This window comes from Oncorhynchus clarkii, chromosome 6, assembly GCF_045791955.1.
Source record: "Oncorhynchus clarkii lewisi isolate Uvic-CL-2024 chromosome 6, UVic_Ocla_1.0, whole genome shotgun sequence".
Classification (NCBI taxonomy): Eukaryota; Metazoa; Chordata; class Actinopteri; order Salmoniformes; family Salmonidae; genus Oncorhynchus; species Oncorhynchus clarkii.
In genome coordinates, this window is record NC_092152.1 from 37,157,322 (window position 1) to 37,178,681 (window position 21,360).

Below are 21,360 nucleotides of genomic sequence, written 5' to 3' on the forward strand. Positions count from 1 at the left end.
TGGCTATTATACAGAAATAGCTAATTTAGCTAGCTCGAATAGGATTATGTGGCTAAAATACTCATTTTAAGGTCCCACATCACTACAAGATATGAAGTATTTAGCTACAAACTCTGATTACTCTACATTGACAAGAATTGTAATTCCATTTGTGATCATCATCAGATAGCTAGCTACCTGAAAGGCAAGGCTCGTCTTCATCAAATCAGCGCGCGAGGATCGGTGGGCGTGGTTCATAAAACAAGGGTTCCGGATGATGATTGGTGGACAGTACAACCAAAAATTAATCATAGCGGGCAGAACAAGCAACGTGGTGGGCAGAGCCAAGACCGAGCTAGTGAGATTCTATTGGCGTGTTCTAGCATGTACTTGCACACGCTTACATTGTGAAGTGCGTGTGTGAAATAACTCGTTATTGCGCTACAAACCGTTGACAGGGTAAAGTCTACAAAACGTAGTCCACTCTGCCAAAGTTTACTAGAGCAAGAACGACAACGAGTTATTTCACATAACATATTTTAGTTTTGGGTAAGAGAAAACTGTATTGAGATAAGAGAACATTAGCACAATGTCGCCCAAAATCTCTCGCGTTACACTAGTTACCATGGCCACAAAGGGTGTGTTCGTAAATTCAGAATTTGTCAAGATTGTCCGTTCGTACATTCAGGGCGTTTCGCTCTCGGAGCGCACACTGGACGCTCTGGCCAATGAGTATGGTTGATCCGATGAGAGAACTCACTATTTTGCTCGCCATAGCAGAGCTGGTTAGGCTATTACCATGTTGTAACTTTGCTGTTGGCAACAATGTAATAACATGTTATTTGCCGACGTTTACTGACACTGGTTATATTCGATAGGTGTCGCGTGTGTCGGTGTTTGTATATTCATCAGTAATTTACAAAGCTATTTACAAAGTCTGTCGCTATATCCTAAAAATGTATTTTAACAAAAATGAGCCGTTGTCTTCATTTAGGCTTCGGTTAGTCATAAGGTTAGCAGTGTGGCTAAGGTTCGGTTTAAAATCACATTTTATGAAGATAAAGTGTAGAAATATTTTCCAATCGTCAATGAATCACAATGGGCACAGAAAATGGTATATTATATGCACATCAGCCTTTTAATTGGACAAAACAAGAACAAATATAGTAGCAGAAACATTACCAAACCCCCAGTGGAGAACACTTTTCAAAACTAAAAAAAGGTCAGAAATTGTCTGTAGACACTGCCTAATCTGAATGATATTGTGTCCGTTCAATTCTAAGGCAACACAATGGGTCTGGTATTAAAACATGTCTAAATTCACATTTCTGATTAGCATTTCTGGTTCAGGTTTTTCCATAAAAAATACTGATCTTACTTCATAGAAAATGCAGAAAACTCCATTATGTACAGAATTAGTATTCAAAGTCAAAATTGAGTGAATTTATGCACTGCATAGCAATGCCCTTTTCCCTTTCCAGAAGTCCATGCATCACTGTGCCAGTTACCATGGGTATGCACTTGATAGTGTTGCTACTAACAATGTTGAATTTCTCCAGTTATCAAAACAAAAAGCACCAAACTCCCATTGTGAACGTTTGCATTTTCCTTTATACAGTTTGAAATATATGTATGGTTATTTACACATGAAGCAAATTGAGGCCTCCCAAACGAAATACAGGGGAAAAATTGAATGAAAAAAGAAATCCTCTTGGAATAATAAAAAAAAATAATAATAGAATACTGTGCAATGTGTCTGCCCTTACAGAAAAAAAGCAGTGGCATCTATCCCTGCAATTGGTTTAATTGAAATCAAAATGAGAAGAAAAAAAACAATTTAGATTACTTCCATTACTTTTTACATGATTCATTGCATCAAACTCAAAATGGATTATTCATCTTTAAAAAATAGAAAATCACAACCACATTATGTTGACTGTTCAAGAGTCCTTATGAAAATGGTAGCAGTTCGAGACACTAAACAAATCAACAAATGCACAAATCCAAGTGTCTCCTTAACAATTATATTACATTTACAGTTCACTTAAAATGGTACCATCCTGCCCATGTAGTCTGTCTAACACAAAGGCAGCATGATACCTGTGTAGTTTATTCCAGTTCTCCATGGCTCCCCTTAACCTCCCATGAAATCAGTTTAATTGGCTTTAGTAGAGGTCAACTTCCACTTCAAATTCCATGTACCAACAAGTCAGTCTGACACAAGTGGATGGGATATAACACAGATCCCGGTGATGCTCCAGTAGCCAGTAAAAGAGTTGACTATCCCCCTATCAGTGTGTGGGGTATCCAGTGGCTCCCATACCGGCCTGGTTTGCTAACATACTCCCATTCAATCCCTGTGTAGCTTCCATAACCCCACCGTTACTGAGGGCACTCACACCTGTCCACCCAGCACTGGCCGGTAAGTGACTGCAAAACGGGAAAGAGAGAAAATGCCAGCAGGTTAGAAAAGAGGCGGCGACAGGGGCAAGACAGAGGCTTCGTCTCAAATGGTACCCTATTCCCTTTATAGTGCATAACTTTTGTCCAGGGACCAGGTAAAATGTAGTGGACTTATATAGGGGATATGGTGCCATTTGGGACACAACCAGAGAACACACCAAACTGAGCAAGAGCCAGCTGAGGAGAGGATGAGAGAACAAAGGTCAGGGTGTGTCGGAGGATAAACCAAAATCTAAGACAGCAGAGAATATGGTAGGAATTGAAAATGGTAACAGGGCGAAGATATGGTACTTGTGGGAGTGGGTATGCGGACAGAGCATAGGCTCAGTGTATAAAATTAGTCACAATCCACTGCGGTGGAGATTTACTTAAAATAAATAAATCTTTTGACTCCTCGCATCAAACAAAGCTGCTGAAATTGGTCAATGTTGCAGAGCGCGGCTGAAGCAGGACCAGCTGCATTTAAATTTGGCCGTGGAGTTGAATTTCACACTTTTTCCCTGAATCCTGTACCACTACAAAGGGAAACATGTTTATCATTTCATGCCTAAACCCCATTCGTAACTTTTGTTATTCCTAGTCAAATCTTTAGCAACATCCATTATGCAACAAATACCTGAATGGAAAAGTTAACATTTGGTCAGTCAGCACATTGTGTATTGAAAACAGTCACAGATAAGCTCAATATAGTAACAAGTAGGAGAACATGTAGCTCAGGCTGAGAATTATTTTAGGATTAAAAACTTCAACTATTGTTCTAGGTAGTCTACTATATCATCAATATTTTCATGGGCGCTCAAACAAATCAGACATTTACATACAAATAAAATGTAAGTACAGTGCCTTTGTAAAATATTCACATTCCTTGATTTATTTCACGTTGTTACAACCCGAATTAAAAATTGATTAAATTGATTACTTTTTTTACCCATCTACACACAATAATGACAAGTTGAAAACATGTTTTTAGAATTTTTTGCAAATGTATAGAAAATATTGCATTTACATAAGTATTCACACCCCTTTGCTATGGCACTCCAAATAGATAGAATTGTGATGAGGCATATATCTGGGGAAGGGTATAAAGCCATTTCTACAGTGTTGAAAGTTTCCAAGAGCACAGTGGTGTCCATTATTGGGAAATGGAAAAAAACAGACTCTGGCTAGAGTTGGCCGTCCAACCAAACGGTCAAGAAGGACCTTAGTCCGGGGGGTAACCAAGAACGCAATGATGACTGACAGAACTACAGAGCTCCTTGGCTGAGATGGAAGAACCTGCCACGACAATGGTCTCTACAGCACTTCCCCAATCTGGGCTTAACGGGAGTAACCCGACAGAAGCCAGTCCTGAGAAAAAGGCACAACTGGAGTTTGCAAAAAGGCATGTGAAGAGAGATCATAAACGCAAAAGACTGGTCTGAAGAGACAAGAATTAGCCTGTATGCAAAGCGCCATGTCTGGAGAAAACGAGGCAGAGCTCATTACCCGTCTCGCACCATCAATACCGTGAAGGATGGTGGTGGCAGCATCATGCAATGGGGGACACTTTTCAGCGGCAGGGCCTGGGAGGGAGCCATGTTCCCTCAAAGATTTCAGCACTGAGCAAATTTCAGGTCTGTTGTGAAAATTCTGGCGCACGTTTAATGTGAACAGGCTGTATGTAGCCTCTTTAAGTTAAAACTAAGTGGTCAAGTAGGCTTCCGTGGCTATTTGATTATAATGTAAGCCTACCATATACAATGGAAAATGCATCCCATAACATTTTAACATGGAAATAGCTGTTCTATTGTTCAGCCTAAAGTAGCAGCCAATTTGTGGTGTTCAATGTAGACCTACATTCCATAACTTTGGAAAAAAAAACATGCACGACTAGACATTAAACCTGTTCATCCACTATTCCTTCAGACAAGGTGACTGAAAATGTGTTTGATGCAAGAAACCCCTTTACAAAATAAAACGCATCATTATTTCCATACCATTATTACAGAGAATCAGACAAATTATAACATCCTCTGCCTATTGGCAACTTAGCTTATTCAAGCCGGTCTCAAAATACAACACTGCCCCTTTAAGACAAAAGAAAAGCCCTTTACCGGACTCATTTTTCAAAGATGACTAGAAACGCACACGTTGTGTGCTCTCGTAGGAAGCAATCACTCTCCCATTGCTGACTACATATTATCTAGAACTTGGCTAATAACTCACTAACTAGCAAAGGATATGAACAAATGTGCATGTCGCTACATGTAGCTCTCGCTTTGATCTCAAAAAAGGGCATTTACTCACGACCGCTCATTCTGTTAACAGTCCAGTTCCAATAGAAAGGCACAGATCCATATATGGCAATGATCTATTTTCATATAGCCCTACTGCAGCTGATTGGTTATGGCGCAGCGGTCTGTGTAGATTACAGGCCTGAGTTGTGCCTGTCAATGCAATAGAATCCTACTCCAATGCGTTCGGCCAACAACAAAATAGCTTGCATAGTTTATTTTGTTTCAGGATGTTGCATTGAAAGTGGCTAATAGCGTTGATTCGATCACAATTCCCACAGTAAAGGGAAATGTTGAGTGTTAACAGGGAAAACTCCATAAAGTTGAGTGAATCTAGTGCTTTTTTTGCGCAGGCAGATATTTTTTCTGTGCATCAGTCCTGGGGGAGGGAACATCAACTGGAAAGGATAGAGGGAACAATTAATGGAGCCAAATACAGGCAAATCGTCAATGAGAACCTGCTTCAGAGTGCAAACAACTTAACTGTGGCGAAAATGTATGTTCCAACAGGACAATGACCCTAAGCATATAGCCAAAGCAACTCTGGAATGGCTTCAGAACAAGAATGTTATCGAGTGGCCCAGCCAAAGCTCAGACTTGAATCCCATTGAAAATCTGTTGAATGACTTGAAGATTGCTGTTCACCGCAGCTCCCCATCTAACTTAAGAGCTTGAGAAAATCTGCAAGGAATGGGGAAAAAATTCCCAAATACAGATGGGTATGTTTTTCACCTTTGCACAAGACAACTCAGCTGTAATTGATGGCAAAGGCGTTTCTACAAAGTATAGACTCAGGGGTGTGAACACTTATGTAAATTCGATTTCTGTATTTCAATGAATTAGCTTTATTTTTTAATTTTTTAAATGAGCACAAACATTATGGGGTATTGTGTGTAGATGGTTGAGAGAAAAAGCGTACTCCATTATGAATTCAGGCTTTAACACAACGTGGAATAAGTGAAGGGATATGAATACTTCATGAAGGCAATATATAATTGCAATTTCTATACAAGGACATCTATTTCTAAAACTAAAACTTTCAACAAATGATTCCAAGTTACTGCATTCTTTGGTTCATTAGATTAGATTTTTTTTTAAAACAAGTGAACAAAACAATCATATTACATAACTGCTGTGATATACTCTGTTTCTGTTGCTATACAAGCAGTTAAAACAGGATTTAGTCTTATGCAGCACTCAAACCTCATTATCAATTTGAGACAAGAAAATGACTCGTGATATTTCAAATGTAGCTATAATCTAAACAAATTCATACAACACCCCATTTCAAGTAGCAATGTACTTAAACTCTTCAGGAGAAAAAATTATATTCAAATTTTGGATGGCAAATGAAAGTTCATACAGCAACAAAACAAAAAATGTCACAACAAAAAAATGAATACAGTGGATGTAACACGTGCACAATAAAATGATGTATCCCTCTGCACTGGGAGAAGCTTCAGAGGGCAGGAGGTCCCGTTTGTGTTTCAACAATCCCACTTTACTCACTGTCTGGGACTATTTAGTTCATTGAGTAGACACTCATATCAGGGACAAGTCCAATTCGACCCAGAACTGTGGCCAATTTGAAAGGCCAAAAAGGGCATTCATTAGTGCTCATTTAATTTTAAAAAAATTAAAAATTTAATGGATGAAAATGATGTTATCTATATTTTTTTTATGTGTTTTGTCATTGTCCTCGTAAGCTGGATACGGTGGAGAGGGGAGGTTGAAGGACATTATGGCTCCTTCTCCTGGCCAAAGCTGCAGGCAACTGAGCTAGAGCCTAGCTGCCCTTGGGAAGCCCAAGGAAACTCAAAACACTCAGCTGCAGCCCTGGTTGCTGGAAGAAAAGGGAGCCCTGCTGATGTCCTTATGTACTTACTTAAAACCCTGCTGGTTCCAGGCCTGGGCCTGGCCGTACACCCCATAAGTGGGTACCTGCCACCCGTTGGGGACGTACTGGCCAATTTGCTGGGCATTGCCGTACCACTGGGCATACTGGCCGTAGGGCTGGGCCGCAAAGCCCACTTTGTTCTGTCGTAGGGGAGAGATGACAACAGTGTAAGAGTGTGTGTTTAAGTGGTGTCGATGAGGGGGAAGCCTCTGGCTGTGGTTTCATACCTGGGGAACTTGTTGCACCTGCTGCATAGGACTCATCATGTCTGTGGTCTCTTTACCCCAATAACACTTCACCATATGGCCCTCTATCGAAGTCCCATTCACAGACACAATGGCATGGGCTGCTCCCTCGTGAGAGGTAAAACTGCACAAAGGAGAGGCGTAAAAAATAATGATTGCAAGGTACTGAGAAACAGGCATTGTAGGGAGGTCATACAGGCACTTGGCGGCCACACACACCACTGAGCCTAATTTTGACTTGTTTTAAGGACATTACATCAAAGTTGGATCAGCCTGTAGTGTGGTTTTCCACATTAATTTTGAGTGCGACTCCAAATCCAGAAATTTGATTTCCATTGACAATTTTTGTGTGATTTTGTTGTCAGGACATTCAACTATGTAAAGAAAAAAGTATTTAATAAGAATATTTCATTCATTCAGATCTAGGATGTGTTATTTTAGTGTTCCCTTTATTTTTTTGAGCAGTGTATTTCAAGGATACTAAATGTTTGTCAGGGGTCTGTTTAGTGATTTGATCATGACATACCGCACAAAAGAGTATCCTTTGTCTGGGAACACACGGATTTCCATGATTTGTCCAAAGGGGGAGAAGGTCTGTCTCATCAATTGTTCTAGAAAACAGGAGGGAGACATGTCAAAGACCTGTGTTAGTTTCTCTCACACACACTGGAAGTGACCACTTCAATAACAGACTACTGACCTGTTAGACCAGTGCCGACTCCTCCACAGTACACAGTGCAGTTACTGGGGCTGGACTGGTTCACTACCTCATCAAAGGACAGGTGCTTCGTGTTTGCTTTTGGAAACAGGGTAGTGTGTAGGCATTTAGAGTGAATAAATGCATTGCCATTCAACAAAAGAGGATCAGAGGGACATCAAATATAATAAAATGTATACAATTTTTATCTGCACTTAACCAGTTTTTGAGGACAAAATAGATGTAAAAAAATTATGGTAAGATAAAACCAACCATTTCTGCTCAATAGCAAATTGGCTGGAAAGCCTATCTTGTCTGGACTCACTTTCATAGGTGGTTTTAGGAGCTGGGGGCTTTCTAGTGGCCCAGTTGGTCCTGATCTGTCTGCCGCCTAGCCATTGACCACCCATCTGCTGAATGGCGTTTTCTGCATCCTGTTGGTAGCAACAGATTTTACCGTAATTTCCGGACTATAAGCCGCTACTTTATTCCCACGCTTTGAACCTCGCGGTTTATACAATGACGCGGCTAATTTATGGATTTTTCCCGCTTTCACAAGATTCATGCCGCCAAAAAACTGAGCACCGTCACATAATGCGATGTAAATCGAGCGCGCTCAAACTTCCCATCATTCTGATTACAGTAGTCATTTTGTCACCCTCATCATGGCAAAGACACGGAGAAATGCATATGATGCAGCTTTCAAAGTGGAAGGCGATCGATCTGGCTGTTGGAAAAGGAAATAGACCTGCTGCACGGGAGCTTGGCCTTAATGAGTCGATGAGAAGACGTTGGAAAGCAGCGTGAGGAACTGACTCAGTGCAAAAAGACAATAAAAGCTTTCAGAGGGAAGAAAAGCAGATGGCCCAAAGTATTTGCAGCCACTCGACATCAGTGTAAATCGTGCATTTAAGGTGGCGCTCCGTGTTCAGTGGGAGGCTTGGATGACAAGTGGGGAGAAATCCTTCACTAAAACGGGCCGCATGCGAAGAGCAACTTATGGTCAAGTCTGCCAGTGGGTCCTGACAGCGTGGAGCATTGTCAAAAAATCCACTATCATCAACGGGTTTCGAAAGACTGGACTGCTGCATGTTGAAGAGGGCAGCATGAGCTCAGCGGGGAATTTGCCTCCGGATGAAAGTGATGAGAGCGACAATGAAAACGATCCAACATCGGATGAAGCAATTCTGAGGCTATTCAACTCCGACAACGAAGGAGATGACTTCAGTGGTTTCAGTGCACAGGAGGAGGAAGATAGTGACCAATGACTTTCTTGGTAGGCTACTGTGTACTGCTATTTTTTATTTTTTTGTTACAAGCCGTGTTTCGTTAAAGCCTATTTATTTTTGTTACAAGCCGTGTTTCGTTTAAAGGCTGTGTAAAGTTAATTTGTTTCAATGTACCGGTAGGCACCTGCGGCTTATAGACATGTGCAGCTTATTTATGTACAAAATACATATTTTTTAATAATTCAGTGGGTGCGGCTTATATTTAGGTGCGCTTAATAGTCCAGAAATTACGGTAAATCACATGACCCATCGACACACCCAATACCAAAGGATAATGTTATGACTACATATACAGGAACCCCTTCAGTTATGACTAAATCCTCTATGTAAGTGATTTCATCCAGCTATAACGCTTACCCACTTGTTGAAGAAAGAGACAAAGCCATAGCCTTTAGACTTCCCCGTCGCCACATCTTTGACCACACGCGCATCCCTGAGGAGAAACACACTTTACTCAATACGAAGGAGTAAGGTGATCATACAAACAAACTACTGTCTGATATGTCCTAAAGAGTCATGTGTGATATCAAACTCATGAGTGACTTACTAATCTTGTGAGATCGACAGAGCACAAACATTGAGGTACTTACGATATCCTCCCAAATGGTCCAAAGGCCACTTTTACATCATCTGTGGTGATTTCTGGGCTGAGGTCTCCAACAAAGACATGGAAATGATCTGTTGAAGGACAGGAGATACGACTACTGTGACTCCTTGCTGAATAGCACTTTCTGAAGAAATCAAGAATGGGCTTGTTTTTATTTCGGGGGGGGGGGGACTACCACAGCTCTATGGTCTTCCACACCATAGAAATATGGAAGTCTCCGGATAACAGCATCTGCTAATTGACTAAAATGTCAATTTAAAATTACCACATTCTCAGAGGAACCCTCACTAAGGTTTTCTATGGAACTGACTGAAAAGGTAGCTAGGGACTTACTGCTTGTGTCTTTTTTCTGACTGCTTGGTGTTGTGGCCCAGTTGACTTTAACCTCCTAAAGAGAGAAGGGAAGAGAGAAAACAAGCCAGGTAGGGTACATTTATGTCATTTAGATACAGTATTACTACCTCAGTGTGGTGCTTTGTGTGTGAAAGAAATGAGCCAGCCATGACCAAACACAGTGTGAATCTCTGAGTGCAGTGATGAGCAGAGAACAGAACACAGAACACCTGAGCACTCAAACTGGAACATAAACAACGGAATAAAAGGTCCAAGTAACAAAGGACTTACAAACCAGTGACATTATCAACTTGTATTACTCTTCAAATGGTCCTTCATTACCTGTTGAGGATAACATAATTTGCACTGAATATATTTCTGCTGAGGTTAGGACCGATATTTGTTGTGAAGCTGTGGGTCTAGAAAAAGTACAGAAATTGTTTTAGTTGGCTATTGCCAAGGACAATGTAATACACAGTTACTGTGGATTCCTTTGGATAAGGAAAGGGCCCATTTCCCTTGAAAAGATAGTGGTTTCCAAAATAAAACTGATCGGTCAAGAACATATTTTAAATCTCTAAGCTATAGTCAAATCAACCACTAAGAGAGAATGCATTTGATGTCCATACAACAGACCTAGCGCACTCCATATCTGAAGAAACGGAATCAGACATTATACATGGACATGTCAGGTAATCAGCATTGGAACCAACTTTGCAGGTTAAGTCATTATTTTAAATCAGATCACATCTATTAGTCTCATTTATATAAATCGAAATAAGCCATCGTCACTTCACAAAGCAATTCAGAAATGTGTCATTTCAACGTCGGTGAGATAGCATTATCTGAGTGGGGCAGCGACTCTCATAATTTAGGCCTACTGGTTGGTCAAACTTCTGCGACAACAACCCACCCATCCCAACTCACCCTTTAGATACGATAACTTACCTTACCCATAATTTTCCGTCCATTCATGGCAGCCAGTGATGCAGCAGCATGCCTGTGCTCATAGAACTCCACAAAACAGTATGGGTCATTGCCTGCAGTCTGTAAGAGGACAACAAGAGTTAGGCTACAAAGAGTCCAAAGCATTGTCTGTCAACCACATGTACTTGTCAGACAGTTACCATTACCATAAACATCTTCCGATTAAGAGTGAACATTTTAACTAAATTGGGATAGTTAACAAAAAATCCCTAACCAAAAACAAATGCTGTAATGTTAGATATACATCTTTCAAATTATTTCTCACAAATATAAAGCACTCTGCACGTCCGATGTTAAGTTGGAAAAATGTCCTGTACGGCAATACATTTAGGTGGTGAAATGTAAACGTTGACGTGGAACAGAGGCACAGTAATGCTAGTACAGATGCAATATTTAACCATCTGAAAAGGGTGGAAGCCAAACCGTTGCTGGCAGCAACACAGGCCCCCAACAGACAAGACAGCATCGCACAAAATAAGTGCGATAAGGGACAGCGTGAGAATACCACAGCTCTGACTACATAAATTATTGCAGTTTAAATGCAGCCATTGTCAATGGTTGAGGGTGTTGGCTTCAATACCCGATGGCATATCTAGAACAAGATTACAACATGGAATGTGGAAAAACCATGATGGCCTGGGTAAAGAAATCACATCACGATTGCTCTGCAAGAACAAAGCGTGAGCTCTCAAACCCCATAGGTGGCGTTAAGAAGAGATTGTTGGACATCTGAAAATGCTATCATACATCATTGCAATGAGTCATTATTACATTGATGAGAAGTGGGACATGAAGTCTATTGTACTGACCACTGAGAACATTGAGAAACACACAGCCATAGAGATTAAGGACTAATCTGTGCCATTATAGCATTTGTAAAACCATGGGCAGTGCCATTGAGGCTATAGCCCATAGGAAACACCACCCAGTTGACTACTTTGCAGGGGTCTTTCTAGGGAGTTTTTCCTAGCCACCGTGCTTCTACACCTGCATTGCTTGCTGTTTGGGATTTTTGGCTGGGTTTCTGTACAGTATTTTGAGATATCAGCTGATGTAAGAAGGGCTATATAAATCAATTTGATTTGAAAAAAACATGTTCAATAAATATCTCACTTGTTAGCTGGTGGTCAACTGTGGCCATTGAAGATAGCAGTGTCGATCAGATGGAAATTATCTCATACAAATTGGTGGTTTTTAAGAGCGCATGCCACAAAGCTGTTTATCATATCCACCTTTATGCAGTGCCCCCATTTTGCAATTATAGTCAAGCATATTGTCTGGTTTGATCTTTCGCTCTCCCATCAGGTGGTCCACCTTCCCTGTGGCTCCCTCTTCCCCTGTAGCGCCACGGCCTAGCGATTGGTGTCCTCCACTATGTCCCTGTCAGAAACAGCTTGAAGCACTCTGCCTCAGAGGGAGATGGCAAGGGGCTTTGCACTCCAGACTGGGACTCAACGCCAACAGCAGGGCCAGGAGGGGTGAAATGGCTTCACTACCAGCATCTTAAGAGGGACCTGGGACTTTGTCGGTGGTCTGGGTTCTCAATGGCCACAAGGTTGGGGGCAGCTCCTCACTGTCAGGATCTGATACCTCAGAATAACTGTCAGGGTCTGATACCTCAGAATAACTGTCAGAATTTACAAAAATCTCCTGAATTTCCACATTTGTGAGTTGTCTCCATTTGAAAGGCATTGCTAATGCTACAGCTTAGCCCACTAGGTACATACATAACATAACATACATTGGGGCGGCAGCGTAGCCTAGTGGTTAGAGCGTTGGACTAGTAACCGGAAGGTTGCGAGTTCAAACCCCCGAGCTGACAAGGTACAAATCTGTCGTTCTGCCCCTGAACAGGCAGTTAACCCACTGTTCCCAGGCCGTCATTGAAAATAAGAATTTGTTCTTAACTGACTTGCCTGGTTAAATAAAGGTAAAAAAAAAAAAAAAAAAATAACACTGAATGGTGCCACGTTGAGTGTCGGGGGGTGATGTTATTGGTTGCCAGTGTGGTGAAACTGATTACTTATTTCCACAGATTGATTGTTTACATTATATGGTTAGAATTATTAATATGGCAAGTTAGAACTAACGCAGCAGGTTATGAGAATTAATGTAGGAAGTTAAGAGAACAAGGTTAAGGAAAGAGTTAGGCTTAGTTACAGTCATCAACAACTGTTGCCCCCGATGCGACCACAAGACACGACCACTAGTAGTTAGGGCGACAAACTTCTATCTAGCCACAGAGGTAGAAACGTAAACAAACCATCTGTGGCAACAAGTCACCACTATCATAATACAGGTACAGACCATTTTAATAAATAAATCACTATGAGAAAATGGTTTGTGTGGTAATATTTGAATTATTTACTGTTTTATTCACATTTTGAAGTACTGGTGACAAATCATAGACTATACAAGAATCGGAATGCAATGACACATACTCACTGGTCAGTTTATTAGGTACACCCATTAGTAAGGGGTCAGACCCCCATTTGGTAGTCTGCTGCAATAGCCTATCAGTGACAAGGATCGACGATTTGTGCGTTCCGAGATGCTTTTTCTGCATCGTTCCTTGTCTGTTCGTGGCCCACCTGTTAGCTCGTACGATTCTTGCCATTCTCCTGCGACCGATCATCAACGAGTTGTTTTCACCCACAGGACCCACATGTTTTGTTCGTCACACCATTCTCAGTAAACTATCGACACTGTCGTTTGTGAAAAGACCAGTAGAGGGCATACGTTTCTGAGATACTGAACCCAGCGCGTCTGGTACAGACAATCAAACCACGCTTAGGGCACTAAGGGTTTTTCCCCATTCTAACATTCAATTGAACAGTAACTGAATGCCTCTCTGCCTGCTTTAGGCAAGCCATGGCCATGTGACTATCTGCAGGAGCGATCCGTTTTCGTGAACGGGGTGGCTAATAAACGGTCCAGTGAGTGTATGAAGTGAGCAAAATATTTCTTGGAAGGTTGAACTGATTATGATGAGCTAATGTTAAACTATTTGCTGGCTATGTGTGGAACAATGTTTGTTTACATCATTCAATCCATTCGGGGTGTCACAAACATCTGTCAGACCAAAGATGCTACAGTAACGGAAGTAACTGATGGTAGTCACCACCCCCCCTTCAATATGCATACAGAAAACAGACCCAACTCATCACCTCATCTTTGGTTGATGCAGAAAAAACAAACACTGTGGCACACACAAACTACCCGCGCCGTCAGATTACTTTCGACGTTTAGAAAGTGTTTCACTCAATTATTTCAATCACTGGTGAGCTCACCCGTGATGTGATGAATTGTAAATAGTAACTGGTTTCTATCAGCCGAAAGCTGCTAAATATGACCGCTTGTGTTAGCTCACTACTCAGAGATAGGGCTACATTTCCAGATTTGGATGAGAATTTTGTTATGCTGCTTCTTCTGTGAATGTCTGAACATTGCATCCAAAAATAATCTGCTCACATTGAGGACATAATGTTGTAAAGACTGTTTGTGCTAAATATTTTGGTGAGAAAAACATTATGGCCCGCTCGAACACTAACTGTTGAGTCAATCGTAACTAACTATCTAATGAAGTGTTTTAATTACACTGGTTTGAGTATATGCTGCAGGGACTACTGTAGAATGATCACACCTGTGTGTTCATACACATCAAAGGGGTAACTACAATCGTTACTGAGTGGGTGGGGGACAGCAGTAAGGGGAGCGCCATTGTCAAGTAGATATAACTTCATTGCCTCCATAGAGGTCATATGGAATGGTACGGAATCTGACCATATCTTGCATTGTTAATTCACATGGAATTTAATACATTTCTCATATCATTTTAATGAAAAAAAAAGTAAAAATGGCAGTTTAAACATTAAGCAAACATTTACATGTGTCACATCCCTAATATCAATATCATACAAATCGCAATCTCTCACTTGGGTCCAGGACCCTGGGATACTCACATCAACAATCATTTTACAGCTCTTGCAGGGTCCGATCTGTGTGAAAACCTGTAGGATGAGGGGCTCAGTGACATCCCTGGACAAGTTCCCTACATACCTGGAGTAGAGGGGAAAAGACAAGCACTTGTGACCAGAAAGTTACAACTTCCAGGAAGTTTACTTTGTCCAGGGAAGCAAACGTTTAGGGTGATATTCAGTGGTGTACAGTACTTAAGTAAAAGTACTTTCAAAAGTACTACTTAAGTAACTTTAGGAATCTGCACTTTACCATTTGACAACTTTTACTCCATAACATTCCTAAAGACAAATAATGTACTTTTTACTCCTTACATTCTCTCTGACACCCAAAAGTACTTGTTACATTTTGCATGCTCAGCAGGATACGAAAATTGTCTAATTCACTCACTTAACAAGACAACATCCCTGGTTATCCCTACTGCCTCTGATCTGGCAGATTCACCAAACACAAATGCTTCATTTGTAAATGATGTCTGACTTGTTGGCTATCCGTAAATTTAAAAAAATAAAAAATTGTGCCGTCTGGGTTGCTTAATATAAGGAACTTGAAATGATTAACACAAGTGTATTTAGAACCAAATACTTTGAACTTTACTGAAGTACTATTTTACTGGGTGACTTACTTGAGTAAAAGTATAAATACCTTAATAGAAAGTTACTCAAGTATGACAATTAGGTACTTTGTCTGGTGGTATGGCTGCACTCAGCTACACTACTAGCTAGACAGATACACTGAGTTATACAAGTTAACCTTCTCTAACACTTGTGTTTGAAGCATGGTTTTTAAAGTTCTGGCCTTCCCACTAAACTGAAAGCAACTTGTCTGACTGTCGTTGACGTGGCCATCTTCCTCCCCAGAGACTGGTAGAAAGGCATACATTTTCATTTATTTTTTAATAACAGTGGCGGCCACGATTTAGCAACGGCAGTACACCACTGCTAAATGCATTTAGGGGAAACACTTCGCTAGTTAGGCCACCTAGCTAGCCATCATATTAAACTAATAAACAGTCCATAACATACGGACAATGCTTGCTTCTCTGCCAAACCGGTACATGTAACTAGTAACACAGTACAGTTAGTAGCTAGCTAGAATTTCTGAAATGGACAAGTGAACCATGGCTACACTTAACTCACTACCACGTTATTTTTATGATCAAGTAATGCACTAACTAGTTAAAACGATATCTAGCTAACCAATGTATTTGGTGAGACAACGTAACGTTAGCTAGCGAGCTAGTAGCTAACGTTACCTAGCTATGTGTTCTGAGAAGGCTCGAGACTGACATGATTGATTTGCACCATCAACTTTCTTTTCGTTAATGGTCACACCGTGACAGTCGACAAGACATGAGTACATGGACGTTTTTAAATGCTGGAGTATACTTTCTTTGTAGCCAGCCCCATTTGAAGTAGCTAGCTAACGTTACTGGATTGATATATGGCTAACTAGCCCGTGTTAGCTACTTACAGGGTTTTGGGCTGTTCGTCGTCCATCATCATCATCATGTTTTTGTAGGTCGTGCCCTGAGTGAGTAATCCGTGTAGCTATGGTATTTTGAGTAATGCACACACACTTTCTAAATATGTGATCTTTTGGATAATGCTCATGTAGACTTAAACAAGTTGTTATAAAAAGGCGCACAAATCAACCCAGTCGCTGACAGCAAACCAACAATTTGCTTGTATGAACAATGGTTGAACAACCGAAGAGGAAGATGGCGGAAAATCAGGGGATGTCCACCACCGTCGCATGCGCAATGAATGGACCATAATTAAATAATTTGTTTCGCATTTCAGCAGCAGCAGGCGTCAGTAAACCACGAATACTTATCACATTTCAAAACAATCTCTGCGATTCATCTTTAGTTTTAGAATAATGACGACTTTTTAATGAACAAAAAGAACACACGTCTGGGAAACCCACGTGACTGATCACAATTTGGCAACGTTTAGCTCGGACCTTTGGAAATGTTTGCTTTGCTTTCGTGCGGAATAAAAACAAACACGGTAACGGTGGACAAATTACTCAATCCATACCGTTTTCAAAATTATTTTGATAAGGAGTTTGGCCAGAGAAAAAAAACGTGCGCCGCCCGGGAATCGAACCCGGGTCGAAAGAATGGGAATCTTCCATGATACCATTACACCAGCGGCGCAGATGATTTAAGTTGGAAATCGAAGGATCATAGTGATGAGATACATATGATGAGATACATGATTTCATAATTCAAATGATTACACATGCGTTTGTTGCATATTAGCTTTTATTCTTTGTAAAACATTTTAGAAAAAACAAATAGGAAGGAATATACCTATGCATAACATTAGATAGGCCTATACTTCAGAATAAATAGGCCTACCCCATGTAAAAATGTACAGAATGGTGGTTACCTGGAGGGTCATGCTATTTCAATTTTAGTCCAGGGTGGGGGGGTCATGTAATTTATTATTGATGCCATTTCAATATTTCTCAGTGTTAGAATGAGTTGCTTATTAGCAGTGGTGGAAAAAAGTACGCAAGTGTCATACTTGAGTAAAATTAAAGATATCTTAATAGAAAATGACTCAAGTAAAAGTGAAAGTCACCCAGTAAAATACTACTTGGGTTAAAGTCTAAAGGTATTTGGTTTTAAATATACTTAAGTATCTCAGGTAAATGTAATGGCTAAAATATACTTAAGTATGAAAAAAGTGTAAATTATTTCAAATTCCTTATATGAATTAACCAAACCAGATGGCACCATTTTCTTTATTTACGGATAGCCAGGGGCACACTCCAACATTGAGAATTAATTTACAAACGAAGCATTTGTGTTTAGTGACTCCGCCAGATCAGAGGCAGTAGAGATGACCGTGGAAATTCTCTTGATCCAGGCTGTATCACATCTGGCTGTGATTGGGAGTCCCATAGGGCGGGGCACAATTGGCAAGGCGTCATTCAGGTTTGGCCAGGGTAGGCGGTCATTGTAGATAAGAATTTGTTCTTAACTGACTTGTCTAGTTAAATAAAGGTTAAATAAAAAAAATAATTGATAAGTGTGTGAATTGGACAATTCTCCTGTCCTGTTAAGCATAAAAAATGTAACGAATACTTTTGGGTGTCATGGAAAATGTATGGAGTAAAAAGTTAAAAGTAAATTATTTTCCTTAGGAATGTAGTGAAGTAGAAGTTGTCAAAAATATAAATAGTAAAGTAAAGTACAGCTGCTATCACGTTTGAAGGTAAGACCCAGGTGCAGACAATGTCAAAGTAACAAAAGTTTATTAATTAGAACACGGGCAGGCAAAGGTCAGGCAGAGGTCAGTAATCCAGAGTAATGGGGAAAAGGTACCGGAAGGCAGGCAGAGGTCAGTATTTCAGAGTAGAGGGTAAAGGTACTGGACGGCAGGCAGGCAGGCAGAAAGGACAAATATATATTTAGGGGATAATGGGGAAGATGGGCGATACCTGGAGGAGGGTGGAAACAATCACAAAGACAGGTGAAACAGGGCGTGACAGATGTCCCTGGCGGAGACCCAGCACCTCTCCTCCGGGCCATAACCCTCCCAGTCAACCAGGTACTGGAATCCCCTGCCCCGGGGTCGAACCTTCAGGAGACTCCTTACCATGTACGCCGGTTGGCCGTCGAAGAGACTTACTGAACCCTTCCCAGAGGTCCTGGTACTTCGTGGGATTGGCGGAGAGGTCCGGGGCAATTTCCAAGCCCCCAGGAAGACGTCCCAAGGCAGGCAGAGCTAACTTCAGGCAATGAGTGTGGCAGAACGGACTCCAGCCCACGATGGCACCAGTAGACCAGTCAGAGGGATTGTGTCACCGGAGCCAAAAGAATCCCAATACCGCGGGAACCTGTGGAGACTCAACCAGCAGGAATTGGATCGTCTCGCTGTGGTTCCCCGACACTCCTAGGTTGACATGGTGGTCTGGTGGGTGACCCGGCCTATAGAACGCCTGTCCAGTGCTTTAACACCCATGGGAATGGAGAAAGGTTGAGTGGGGATGCCCAGCTCGGATGCCAAAGTAACGTCAATAAGACTCACATCGGCCCCCGAGTCGATAAATACCTAGAGAGACTTGGACTGGTTGCCCCACCGCAGGATGGCACAGAGAGGGGGGCAAGCAAGGGGAGACGAAAAATTATCTTTAAGACCCACAAGAGTACTCACTCCAACAAATGAGCTAGGTCTCTTGAAGGGACATTTAGACACAATGACCGGCAGTACCGCAATACAGACAACTCTGGGTCTCAAGTCTGCGTACACTTTTGTCTGGAGACAACCTAGCCCTGCCGAGCTGCATCGGCTTGGGAAGAGGTGAATTGGCAGTCTCTGGAGGGTCTTGGAGGGACTCGGGTAAGCTCGGGGTCTTCCAGAGTTCATCAGATACAAGGTGGGATCCTTGAGTGAGTGATTGGGACCGCAATCGGACCTCTTCTTCCTCCTACGTTCCCGTAGCCAACCATCGATTCAGATGGTTAAACCGACGAGTGAGTTGAGATCCGTCCGTAGTTCTCGGGCTGCAAGCTCATCCGTTAGCTCCTCCGATAATCCATGCAGGAACGTGTCAAACAGCGCTTCCGGGTTCCAGATACCCTCCGCTCCTAGTGTGCGTAACTCCACCGCATAGTCTGCCACACTGAAGGAGTCCTGCGAAGCTGGAGTAACTTCCGGGCAGCCTCCCTCCCGGACCACGGAGCCTCAAACATTTTCACTTCCGCCACGAATCCCTCCAGACTGAAGCATACTGTTGTTCCCAAATGGCCGTAGCCCAAGTGAGGGCCCTCCCAGACATCAGCACGATAAGGTACACTATCTTAGAGCGGTCTGAGGGAAAAGAGGAAGGACGCAGCTCCATGAAGAGGGAACACTGAGCGAGAAACTTTCAACAGGAGCCCGACTCTCCATCGAAGCGCTCCGGGGGAAGTAAGCGGGGTTCCCGGGAAACCGGGGTGACGGTGCTGCTACCAGCTGGGTTACTGAGGGGCTGGGACTTTACCGTCGTGGTAGGCTGCCTAATAGACAACCCACAGACTTGCTCCCGCAATGTATCCAATGCTTGGTTATGACGTTCGGCCACGGCCTGGAACCCTTCCATCAGTCCACGAAGGAACTCCTCTTGCCTTCCAATGACTCCTTGGGAGGCGATGGCATTGTGCAGCTAGTCCGAGTCTGCTGGGTCAGTCATGGCCAGTTTGTACTATCATGTTTGAAGGTAAGACCCAGGTGCAGACAATGTCGAAGTAACAAAAGTTTATTAATTCGAACACGGGCAGGCAAAAGTACAGGACGGTAGGTAGGCTCAGGGTCAGGTCAGGCAGAGGTCAGTAATCCAGAGTAGTGGGGCAAATTCACCAGACGACAGGCAGGCTCAGGGTCAGGGCAGAAAGGACAAAACTAGAAAACAGAAATATAGACAAGGGGGGGAAACGCTGGTAGGTTAGAGGAACAAAACGATCTGGCAACAGACAAATAGAGAATACAGGTATAAATACACAGGTGATAATGGGGAAGATGGCCGACACCTGGTGGAGGGTGGAGACAATCACAAAGACGGGAAACAGATCAGGGTGTGACAGATATCCAAAAAAATGACTTAAGTAGTACTTTAAAGTAGTTTTACTTAAGTACTTTACACCACTGCTTAATAGATTATACAGTGCCTTCGGAAACTATTCAGACCCCTTGACTTTTTCCACATTTTGTTACGTTACAGCCTTATTCTAAAATAGATTCCTCAGCATTCTACTTATATTTCCCTCACTAACTTTAAACATCAGCTATCTGAGCAGCTAACCAATCACTGCAGCTGTACATAGTCCATCTGTAAATAGCCCACCCAATCTACCTACCTCATCCCCATATTGTTTTTATTTACTTTTATGCTCTTTTGCACACCAGTATTTATTATTGCACATCACCATCTGCTCATTTATCAATCCAGTGTTAATTTGCTAAATTGTAATTATTTCGCTACTATGGCCTATTTATTGCCTTACCTCCTCACGCCATTTGCACACACTGTATATATAGACTTTCTTTTTTTGTATTGTGTTATTGACTGTACATTTGTTTATTCCATGTGTAACTATGTGTTGTTGTTTGTGTCGCACTGCTTTGCTTTATCTTGACCAGGTCGCAGTTGTAAATGAGAACTTGTTCTCAACTAGCTTATCTGGTTAAATAAAGGTGACATTTAAAAATATATATATATTTGAAACACACAATACCCCATAATGACAAGCCGAAAACAGTTTAGACATTTTTGCAACGGTATTAAAAATCAAAAACAGAAATACCTTATTTACATAAGTTTTCAGACCACTTGCTATGAGACTAGAAATTGAGCTCAGGTAAATCCTGTTTCCATTGATCATCCTTATTTCTAGAACTTGATTAGAGTCCACCTGTGATAATTTCAATTGACTGGACATGATTTGGAAAGGCACACACCCGTCTATATTAGGTCTCACAGCTGACAGTGCATGTCAGAGCAAAAGCCATACCATAAGGTCGTAGGAATTGTCTGTAGAGCTCCGAGACAGGATTGTGTCCAGGCACAGATATGGGGAAGGGTACCAAAACATTTCTGCAGCATTGAAGGTTCCCAAGA

General features: G+C 41.7%; 1 protein-coding gene and 1 non-coding gene across 2 annotated transcripts; both read right to left on the reverse strand.

Moving 5' to 3' along the window:
• Nucleotides 1–1,091: 1,091 nt before the first annotated feature.
• Nucleotides 1,092–16,683, reverse strand: LOC139411082 (cytotoxic granule associated RNA binding protein TIA1-like). Its single transcript, XM_071156921.1, has 12 exons — nt 16,222–16,683; nt 14,733–14,829; nt 10,732–10,830; nt 9,784–9,838; nt 9,434–9,521; nt 9,201–9,276; nt 7,880–7,988; nt 7,558–7,653; nt 7,384–7,468; nt 6,840–6,981; nt 6,601–6,752; nt 1,092–2,409 (listed from the first exon to the last, which is right to left on the reverse strand). Exons 1-12 carry the CDS (start codon nt 16,257–16,259, stop codon nt 2,271–2,273), a joined length of 1,176 nt encoding a protein of 391 aa, XP_071013022.1. The 5' UTR covers nt 16,260–16,683; the 3' UTR covers nt 1,092–2,270.
• Nucleotides 16,684–16,838: 155 nt separating this feature from the next.
• trnag-ccc (transfer RNA glycine (anticodon CCC)) lies at nt 16,839–16,909 on the reverse strand. Its single transcript has one exon. It is a non-coding gene; the product is annotated as a tRNA-Gly (tRNA).
• Between the last annotated feature and the right edge of the window lie 4,451 nt (nt 16,910–21,360).

What these genes read in the sequence shown, in the direction of transcription:
- LOC139411082 (XM_071156921.1), bottom strand. Translation starts at nt 16,259, where the DNA reads ATGATGATGATGATGGACGACGAACAGCCCAAAACCCT. An exon ending in GCTGTAAAATGATTGTTGAT is followed by an intron (nt 10,831 to 14,732) that starts GTGAGTATCCCA and finishes GTCCTCTTACAG; the next exon opens with ACTGCAGGCAATGACCCATA. An exon ending in AGGTGCAACAAGTTCCCCAG is followed by an intron (nt 6,753 to 6,839) that starts GTATGAAACCAC and finishes CCCCTACGACAG; the next exon opens with AACAAAGTGGGCTTTGCGGC.